Here is an 11,159-nt window from a genome sequence, read left to right as displayed (position 1 = left end):
AAATTGTCTCTACTATCACCGTCTAATAGTATTTGAATTCGTCTTTGAAATAAAACGTATATCTCCGTCTTAAACAAGACTAGACATCGTTGATCACTTGCACTAAAATTAAGAAGAAAAAGAAAGTGAAACTAAGACATCCACAATCTCATAGCATATGGCTACACCTTTACACTATAGTACTATCTATACCTTATGCGATTATGGCCCCAGTTGGTTGGAGAAAAGCCTTATTCCATTGCTTTATTTAAACTCAAAAAGATAAAGAAGATTTACAACAATGTTAAGCATTTGCAGCTTTTGTTCTTTATTCTTCATCATGAGTGCACTACATAGTACATACTACTTTTATAATCTATTCTCTCTTATCCCTTTGATCTAGATCTACCAAAGCTTGTATGTTTCACATTTGATTAATTAACTTTTTTATGTTCACTAAAGGTTAATATGATCATGACTAGCTAAATTTTGAGCTCATAGAAAGGATTGAGCTTGAAAAGTTTGTGTGAAAACTGAAAAGAAAGAAGAAAATTTTACTGGAGAATCCATCAATTTAAATGACTCGTGGTCGTTTGATTCGTAAGAGAAATTGCTGTTCCAGAGAAGTAGAAATTCTCATTATCATGTATTTTACATACATAAAAAGAAAGTTGGTTGATTAGAATGCAGGTAAAAAATAAAAATTCCAACAAAAATTCTCACCTACGTAAAATTATAAATAAGCAATTTCCTCCTTTACGGATGTATTAGAGTTCTTATGAGATTACAATTCATGTTGAATTGGGAAAAAAATAACTAATTAATTTTGTAAATTTCATGAATTGTAATTCATGTATTTTAGAAAATGTAACTAATGAAATCATATGTATCAACATTTCTAAAATGATAATTAGTGTTTTGTTTTAATTGTCAAAAAGTTAGAATCTCGAATTTACTTGCATTTTGAGTCATGAGATGTTTGCTTGACTTGGCTCCCATCAATCTTGAAAATTACAGTTCGTGTCGTGATCGATATGAATAGTACACGTCACGTTTACACTACTAGATTATATGATGATAAATATTCCATCTTATCATACTCGAATTAACTTCGGTCTTCCACCTAAGAGTTTGTAAACTATATACACTTATAGACGTTATAGTTTATTTAGTTCTTTGTGTCGAATTAAATAGATAATACTTCCTCCATTCAACTCCACTCTACCACTTTGCTTTTTCATGTTTGCCAACGCGTGTTTTACGCTGTAAATATCGTTAGCTACGTATTTGCAAAAATTATAAAAGTTAGATATTTTTAATGTATTCGTAAAGACGAATCAAACAAGATCTCGCATGAATATATTTTCACTTACGTATCGAGAGAAAATCGAAATTGAATGTTCAGCTGTGAATAGTGTAGAAAAGAGAAAATGGTAGAGTGGAGTTGAATGGAGGAAGTAAATGACTGGAACAGAGGGAGTAAGATTATAAATTGAAAACATATAACAATTCAAAAGCCGACATATAAAAGAGCTACATAGTTCTTAGGTTGGATTAAATTAAGTTTATAACTAATATACACGGTAGTTTACATTTTTTAACTTTAACCGTCGTTTGTATTGACTTAACCTATACAAAGTTAATGAATAACTCTTTTGTCTCACTCATTTGCTTACCTTCTTTATCCTCTGTGAGAGAGACTTGAGAAGTATTAAATCGAAGCTAAACAAATAATTAAGGCGAAGGGAATATATTTACACACAAACACATTGATCATACAACCCGGATCTTGGAAAATGATCGGGCACCACCATGTGATATTCAGTTCAAATCATAATTATTACACAATTAACCAAATCCTTTAGCATTTAGGTTATAACACCCTAAAAGCAAAAGTTACACTCCTAAGCAAATAAGCAGCATCATCATAAAATAATACTCCATATCAATAATCGAACAAGCCTTAACCTAGTAGTTAAGACGAAGATATCTTGACAATAGGTCGCAAGTTCAATCCCGTTCTCATATATATATATTGTACTGGCCTTAATCCTTGCACCTCATTTAACACCGCCAAAAATATACTTGTAAATAATATTCCCTCCGTCCCCGACTCCCCGTAAACAAATTGTTCTTCTTTCTATTTTAGAAATGTATTTGATGAGCAATTTGATCATTCACACTCAATTTGGTCCACTTGTCATCTACTCCCTCCGTCCTGATCAATTGTTGTCCTTTGATTTTGGCACACCGAGGAAAGAGAAAGGAGTCAATTACTAAATGTCAATTGGAACAAATTGAATGTGAATTAAATTGCTCATCAAGTTCATATTTAAAATAGAAATGACAACAATTGATTGAGACATCCCAATATGAAAAAGGAGAAACAAATGACCGGAACAGAGAGAATAATAATTAATTCCCTCGTCTTTTCGTAATCTTTGTACCAAAATTAATGGATAATAATTGATCGAAAGAAGGGAATAATCACAAATTCTTGTTTGTGACGGCACATATCCGTCACTCTTGAGTGACGGATACTATTTTATCTCACAAAGTACCCACTTTTTCTCTCTCTGCAACACTATTCATGTGGTCCCCTTTCTCCATTAACCCATTTTGTTACCATTTTATCTCACAAAATATCCGCCACAAATGGTAACCCGTCACAAGGGAGACCAATTGGGGAATAATAATAGTATCAATAGGTCTAGTAACATTAGCCCCCAATATGGTTGACAATTGACTAATTGACCAATACACACAGACTCATGAATTTACGTACACAACCAACTCCATATATTTTCTAATTTGTGCCTCTTTATATAGTTGGCCGGCATATTGGACCCCCTCATATAAGTATTAAACAACACTACCTACACATTAAAAGTTTTAAACACACCAATTACTACTATTCCTCTCCTTTAACCCAAAAAACAAAACATCCTAAAATTTTCAAAAACAATCACTATTTGCATTGTAGTTAGCATGAAACACAACACTAATACCAAAACTATTGGTATTCTTCTTGACCAGTTTACCTCTTAAAAGAATACCAGCGACGCGAATCTCTTCTTGTATGAATCTTATGTGATTATGGGACAAAAGATTAATGTGGCGACCGGAAAGATGACGCACCTATGCCGGAGAATAGTCCACGTTAATATAAAGTGGGGTGTACTACGACGTATTTTACGGTATATATGGGGAAGTATTATAGGTTGTTCACGTGTAAGGAAGCCTAACTCGCCGGGTCATTATCGGCGTATTGGGCGGCCTAATTTGCCGGCGATGGTCGATGAGGTTGAGATTGTTGAGATGTTTGATGGGTATGAGTCGGATTCGGATTTGGTTCATCTTAAGATTAGTTTGTTGGGTGATTGCCAAATTGGTAAAACAAGTTTTCTGGTAAGTAACAACCTGTTCTATGTTATATGACGGTCTTACATATATTGATTTGTCTCATTCGACAAGGGAAATGTAATGACACTAAGGGTCCGTTTGGATTGAAGGAATTGGAGAGAAGGGGAGGGGAGGGAAAATGAGGGATTTAATTTACTTTGTTTGGATAAAAAATATGGGAGAAAGGAAATGGAGGGGGAGAGAAATGAGAGGACTTATTTTCTCTCCTATAGAACAAACTATAATCTTTCCAATGGTGGCAAGATTTGGAAAGAAAACCTTATTTGGACTCTAATTATATCACTAGCATCCTTCAATCCTCCATCCATTCATCATCTCCCTCATTCCTCCCCTTCCATTTCCCTTCATAATTTTTGTTATCCAAACATCCACATCCCATTTGCCCTCCCCTTCTCTCCCCTCCCTTCACCTCCCCTCACTCTCCCTCCCCTCCCCTTCCCTCCTAAAATTGTATCCAAACGGACCCTAATAGTAACTATGTTATATAACGGTCTTACATGTATTATTTTTGTTATCAATTGCTATCGTAAATAATTCACGTGTCTCATCCAATTGTTTACATATTTAATTTAACTTTGGACATGTTTGTTATTGATCTTAAAAATGTTGTGTGGTTGAGAAATTGAGAATGATCGTTGATTTGTCTAACCCATTTGATGTTCTAGACTTCTGTTCTAGACTTCTAGTAATAAGTAATCCAATATATTCTTGGCTTGTTAATTACTCTTTCCGTCTCAGTTATTTGTATTAACTCTGTGAAATGGTGTAGATTAAATATGTAGGAGAAGAGCAAGAGAGGAAAAGTTTGGAGATGAAAGGATTGAATTTGATGGACAAAGTTATGATTGTTAGTGGAGCTCGAATAGCTTCTACCATTTGGGATGTAGCCGGTAAATTCTTTATTTTTCGACATCAAGTTCGATTTCTTGAGAAATTTCAATTTCATTGAAACTTCCTCCCATTCTTTACGTTTTGATTTTTTTGTGGAAGTATATAATCAAACGTAAAGAATCAGATGAATTGTTAGTGTAAAGTAAAATCGTAAAAGTTATTTGGACCGAAAATTGATGGAATTTGGTGGGTGTGTGTAGGTGACAATGATTCTGTACATCATGTTCCAATTGCTTGTAAAGATGCAGTTGCAATTTTGTTTATGTTTGATCTTACTAGCCGGTGTACCTTGAATAGGTATGATTCATTTTACTCTTATAATTTTTAGTACGTTTTTCGAAAGACGGTCTCTCAGTATACTTATTAAGTGTGATTAATTAGTTGTTTTGAAAGTTTATTTACTGAATGATTATTTGTGTATTTGCAGTGTAATTGGTTGGTATAATCAAGCAAGGAAGTGGAATCAGGTACAACATATACTCATTTCATAATACACTCCCATGAATAATTTACATTTACTTTATTAAGTGAGAAAAGTGTAAACTATTGATTAAGATAAAGGGAGTATAGTTTAATTTACTTCAATAAATTATTAGACTACATTTAGGATTAGTTGTTGGATATGTAGTAATTTTTAATTGGTCAGTCCCAGTGGCGTTTCTAGGAGACTCGTAATGGGGATTCAAGTTTATACACTAAAATTAAAATTGAAGCAAAAGTCAATTAAAAATAAAGAAAGAGCTAAAATATCAAAGAAAAATTGTTCGCTATAGGAATTGAACTCCAATCTACTGCATAGAAGGTCATGTACAAACCATTTTGCCAACACCATCTTACTAATTCATTATCATTCTTAGTCATATATATTATTTCTTGAGACCAGTGGGGGTTCAACGGAAACCCATTAACCCCCACTAGAAACGCCACTAGTCAGTCCGTCATTTAAGCCTAAGCCGTAACCCTTTTGGAGTATTTTGATTGGATCAACCCTCATATTGGTGTTAAGGAGGTTCTCACTTCTCACACCTAATGATGTAAATTGGTCAATTATATAAGAGCAGATCCTTCGTCTCATTTTGTATCATGTCCTGATAACATTGTTCTATAGAAATAACAACCAATTTACATTTTTGGTAGATCATCATGAAACAATCATCAATTTATCAACATTACATGAATTTAATTAGAACAATAAATTGTTATGGTTGATGACTTGATAATTACTAATAAACTACAAGTGGACTAAGATTTTTAATATAGTTGTTGGTCCACTTCAATTTATTTTGATTTCCTCTATAATGTAAGAAAACATCAATGAGTGGAACTCCACCAAAGAAATAAGCTTAGTAATGACTATTTCAATGCTAAAACAAATCTCTCCAATTTTTTCTCTTACTAGTAGGTAGGAAGAAACAAGACAAAAGGGAATGTACAAACTTGAAAGGCTTCTCTAGTTATTTAGTCATGATCATATATCTGTCTTAACTCTTAATATAAAACGGGTTAAATAGATGAATGAGACGAAAAGTAGAATGCCTAGAGCAATATGGGGTAGTATTTGGTCTATTTTACACTTAAATCGGATATGACCGTCTTGAGGAAGACCAACTGATTATGAACATGTCAATTCCCTCAATAGCATGAAATATACCCCTCCACCTTAATTAGTTTGATGATTATATCAGTTGAAAGGTCTTATTCTCAAGTCATTAGTCAATAATGAGTGCATTTCATTCTCATTGATTTGTCATCCTTTACATTACTTCTTTAATAGTTTTTTTTTAACCTAATAATGGTATTTAATTTCTTATTACTCTGTATTTGATATCGTTAAAAATGTTGGTAAATTAGGTTTAAAGTACGCACGAGATAGTAGCGATTAGGTGTAATATTGTCACATTTATAAGTTATAACTCGTTTTTCAATATACTTGTTGCAGACGGCTATCCCTATATTAATTGGCACAAAGTTTGATGATTTCATTCGACTCCCTCCAAATTTACAATGTACTATTGTGACTCAGGTAACCCTTTCCCATTCACTACTATTTCACTCCGCTTGAATTTAAGAGTAATACGTAATCAAGTAGTACTGAGTTTTGATACAAACATACACGATACACTACCAGAGTAGTGTACCCATTACATTTCTCATGATGGATACGTGAAAGGGATAGTGGGGTTCATTTTTTTGTTAAAATGAAAGTGACATACGTGAATGAAATGTGGTTACCGGGTGTGAACAGTGTATCTGTCTCGTAGACTTGGTACTTGGAAATTTCTCCATTTCTTTTTGGTCAATTTGTTCGCAAAGAAAGAAGTCTCTTACACGTCAATTATTGTATACTAGTTTGAATGCCCGTGCGTTGCAACGGGGGTAATTAACTTATTTATAATGCAAAAAAAAAAATATTATAAGGGTTTAATGTTTATATTCTATGTCTAATGATTTGTTTACATTTTATTAAAATATCTCTTTCAAAAAAAAATAAAAGATTAATATATACGTGGGTTAACTCTTATTTATAATCATATAATCACCCCACCTTATACTAATCTTTCGATGTAGGACAATTCTACTATTTATAAGTAATATATTCACCAAACTTGGATTTTTTTCTGATGTGGGACAATTCTACTATTAATACGTAATATATATTCATCAAACCTCGCATTGTTTTTTCAATGTGAGACAAATAACATACTTAATTACACTATCTTTTTTTGCACTTAGTTTGACATCCAACCGGATCTCGAATACCGAATATAGACAATTTCTACTCATTATATTTAATAGTTATATTTAAATTTAATAATATGATAAAGTACTCTCCATTAATATTTGTACGTTGTTTTTCTTCAAAAAAATGTAACATAATTTAGATACGGAAATTTCCCGTGGCACCCCTTAATTTTGTCAGATTTTCTATGTTACCCCTACTTTTAAGAATCTGCCTATGATACCCTTGAGGTTCCATTTTTTTGCCCATGGTACCCCCTAATGTAAAGGCTGTTAAATGGATGTTATAAAATAACAATTAAAAAATAATACCCCCTTTATTATTTTATTGATACAGATATCTCTCTCTTTTAAATGAAAATTTAATTAACTATATCATTATAATATTGGAAATTTCTCATGGTAACCTCTTTGATAGATTACACATGCTACCATGGACGTTTGTTTTCTATTTTTTTATCATAATTAAAATATGTGCAAATGATAGGAACCTATACTCTAATGATAGAATATTTTTTAACACAATTCTAATTATATTATTTAAACGTAGTATATTTACCACACCTAAATTATTTTTCAATATGGGACATAAAATCTATAGGTAGAAAATATAATGATATTAACTTTTAAGAGTTCTCCAAGACAATACTTAAGACACTCAAAACATTTTGGGTTGATGCCTAAGTTCCAAGGATGCCTCCTATTTATAATCTTAGAATCACCCACCTTATGCTATATTTCGATGTGGGAAAATTCTATTTTTTATATGTAGTATATTTATATCACCTATATTGTTTTTCAATGTGGGACATATAACATACTATGAAATACACCATATTTAATATGCGCAAATTATATGAAATCTATATATATACTCTAATGATAGCATTTCTTACCATGAATCTAATAATATTATTTTCATAATATTTTTACCGACATTATTTTGCCAAATGAAATGTAAAAGTTTTTATATAAAAATTAAAAACATCACTTAAATATAAAATAAGAAATACAGAGTATATATTATAATAATTAAAAGATTTTCCAAAGATTAACCTAAGTTAGAAATCATTATTGTAGAGAGACGATAATACAAACTCTTTTAAGAACTCTCTCGACAATACTTAAGAGAATCAAAAGATTTTGGGTTATGACTTCTATTTATAATCATAAGATCACCCCGCCTTATGGTAATCTTCCGATGTGGGACAATTCTAATATTTATACATAGTATATTCACCAGACTTACATAACTTTTCAATGTAGGGCAAATAACATACTAAGTACACCATTTTTTTTTTGCACATACTTTGACATCAACCCGATTTAATAATGAGAAAATACAATACAATACAATCCACACTCTAATGATAGCATTTTTTTGTCACAATCTAATTATATAATTTTCATACGATACTTTTTTGTCAAATGAAATATAAAGTTTTTATATCAAAATTATAAACATCACTTTAATATAATATAGAAAATGTATATATATGGGACAATTCTATTATTTATACATAATATATTCATCAGACCTACATTATTTTTCAATGTGGGATATATAACATACTAAAAAGTACATATCTTTTATATCAAAAAATTTTGGGTTAATAACTAAGTTTCAAGGATGCCTCCTATTTATATTTATAGAATCACCCTACCGTATACTATTATTTCAATGTGAGATACATAATTTAATTATTTAGACGTAGTATGTTCATCATGCCTACATTATTTTTCAATGTGAAAGATATAACATACCAAGAAATATATGTCTTTTCTTAAAAAAGCTACTATTGTATACATATTATTTTTCTTTGAAGGTAAAACCACTTAGTCTCGATCATTAGATAGGGATCTCTACATCGTACATATAACGACTCATTAACTCTTTATTACTGCATTCAGAAGATAACCATTAGTAAAATCTTTAGTTCTGTACTATGTCAGGAGACTACCATTAGTAAAACCTTTATTTTTTGATTTTCTTGTTCATGTTCTTAACTCAATTAGTAAAAGCTTTATTTTTTGATTTTCTTGTTCATGTTCTTAACTCTTTCCCGGGTAGTTCCCTACAACGATTTCCACTTTATTTTTTATATCATATCGTAGATAATGATAGAAAATCTTAGGAGCTCTTTAAAATAATATTTATGAGACTCAAAATTTTTTGGGTGGATACATAAGTTCCAAATATGCCTCCTATTTATAATCATAGGATCACATCACCTTATACTAATCTTTCGATGTGGGACAATTCTAACTATTTATATGTAGTATATTCACCACTCCTACTTATTTTCCAATGTGGGACAAAATATACTAAAAAGTACACAATTTTACGTATTAAAAAGTACATCATCTTTAATATGTGCAAATAATATGAAATCTATATCCTAATGATAGCATTTTTTTCCACAAAGCTAATTATATTATTTTCATAATTTTTTTAACGATATTTTTTTGCCAAATAAAATGTAAAAGTTTGATATAAAATTTGAAAATATCACTTGAATATAATTTAGGAAATATACATATTATAATAATTTAAAAGATTTTCCACTTTATTTTTTACATCAAAAATTATACTTTCCTAAATTGATTTTTGATGATGTGGACGCTCTCAGATCGCTCGAAAAAACTCTCTTTTATATATATATATAGATTTGTAATTTTGTGTATAATAATCAAAGTTGTTACTTTTTGAATTGGTAGTGTCCAAATTTCCATCAAATAGCGTCATTTGCTGGATCTAGTGCCTGTAAAAATGGGTACCTTGTCATAAAGTATATGGAACAAGTGGGTGTAGTATGAGTCACCCTTAAGACCTGGTAAATGGGTCATTTATTTCGGTCGGGTTTAATTTGGGTTGCTCCGGGCCAGGTTGCTTCAAATCGAGTAGTTTTGAATTGGGACGTTTTGAGTCGCGTTGGGTCATTTCGGGTCAGGATTTTGCCTAATTAAGTCAATTCGGGTCATTTCAGGTCACTTTCGGTTTGGGTCACTTCGTATACGTCGGGTCAAAATAGGGTCGCACTTTTCAGGTCGTGGGTTAGCCTTATTTTGGGTCTTGTCATGTTTGACAGGTCTAGTTACATCAGGCCCATTCTAGTTGACAAGTAAATTCACTCATCTTAGACTTAAAACAACTTAAACAATACAAAAACAGAATGCCAACGGATTAACAAAAAATTCTTCTTCAACTGTCGAACAAAAAAGCAAGATGGATTTGTGGACTTGGGCTATTTGAACGATTATTTTACGTCGTAAATTGTACAGTATAAATGTTGTAATAGCATTGTCATATCAAATAAACCTCGATTGTCTCAAAAAAAAATGGTTCGATAAACATAGTCGAGATCGTATAAAAGATTTTATTTTTGTTCGTTGTATCTCGAATGTTTAATTGTGCTAACGAGCGTGTTTTGGGTGATAATTGGCAGGCTAGAGCATATGCAAAGGCAATGAAGGCAACACTATTCTTTTCAAGTGCAACACACAACATAAATGTCAACAAAATCTTCAAATTCATAATGGCTAAGCTCTTTAACTTGCCTTGGTCACTCGACCGGAATCTCACTGCCGGGGAGCCCATTGTTGATTACTAGTTCTTTTTTTTTTCCATCTTCGTGTTTTTTACCCTCCTCTCGGCCATTTTTGTACATTCCTCGGATCAGAAAAAAGGATTAGGCCATCAACATTAACGCATCAGTTAATAGAATTTCTCGAAGCGCTCATGTACCTAACAACGGATATAAAAAAGAATGAACAGAGTTGTATGTGAATTATTCCGGTGTTTAGTACCCCGTATATATATCATGTGTAAATGGATGGTGAATAAGTTTTTACAAACTAGTTGCGTAAAATTACAAATGTCTTGCAATAATGTAGATATATAAAACCGCTTACACAAGTATTTGATGGACCACTATTTGGAGAATATAGGAGATAAATTCAATAAAGAATGATACAAGCCGAAAACCCGGGCTTTTGAAATATGAAAGGACCTGTGAATACAATTGCAGTTTCATTTTCTGTCGTTTCAATTGTCTCGTTAATACATCCGAGAACAAACTAGTGACTCACTTTAAGAGTTAAGATCGTTGTATGTGTGAAACAGACGC

At 31.7% G+C, this 11,159-nt stretch overlaps 1 protein-coding gene across 2 annotated transcripts; it reads left to right on the top strand.

Moving 5' to 3' along the window:
* The first annotated feature begins 2,810 nt into the window (after nt 1–2,810).
* LOC141657080 (septum-promoting GTP-binding protein 1-like) lies at nt 2,811–10,887 on the top strand. Of its 2 annotated transcripts, none has more exons than XM_074464200.1 (6): nt 2,811–3,387; nt 4,172–4,292; nt 4,494–4,590; nt 4,721–4,760; nt 6,233–6,316; nt 10,479–10,887. In XM_074464200.1, exons 1-6 carry the CDS (start codon nt 3,076–3,078, stop codon nt 10,641–10,643), a joined length of 819 nt encoding a protein of 272 aa, XP_074320301.1. In that variant the 5' UTR covers nt 2,811–3,075; the 3' UTR covers nt 10,644–10,887. The 2 variants fall into 2 exon arrangements, 1 of the variants encoding a protein (XP_074320301.1); XR_012548654.1 differs by having other exon boundaries at nt 2,833–3,387; nt 6,233–6,744; nt 9,663–10,887.
* The last annotated feature ends 272 nt before the right edge of the window (nt 10,888–11,159 follow it).

Source organism: Silene latifolia, chromosome 5 (assembly GCF_048544455.1).
Source record: "Silene latifolia isolate original U9 population chromosome 5, ASM4854445v1, whole genome shotgun sequence".
In the NCBI taxonomy this organism is placed as follows: domain Eukaryota; kingdom Viridiplantae; phylum Streptophyta; class Magnoliopsida; order Caryophyllales; family Caryophyllaceae; genus Silene; species Silene latifolia.
Note: the sequence above shows the minus strand (reverse complement) of the source record. Positions and strands in the feature narration are given on the sequence as shown.

Bases quoted from the DNA above. Each gene is read 5' to 3' on its own strand.
- LOC141657080 (XM_074464200.1), top strand. From the start codon at position 3,076: ATGGGACAAAAGATTAATGTGGCGACCGGAAAGATGACGCACCTATGC. The intron at 4,293-4,493 runs GTAAATTCTTTA...GGGTGTGTGTAG, and splicing joins TACCATTTGGGATGTAGCCG to GTGACAATGATTCTGTACAT. The intron at 4,591-4,720 runs GTATGATTCATT...GTGTATTTGCAG, and splicing joins AGCCGGTGTACCTTGAATAG to TGTAATTGGTTGGTATAATC.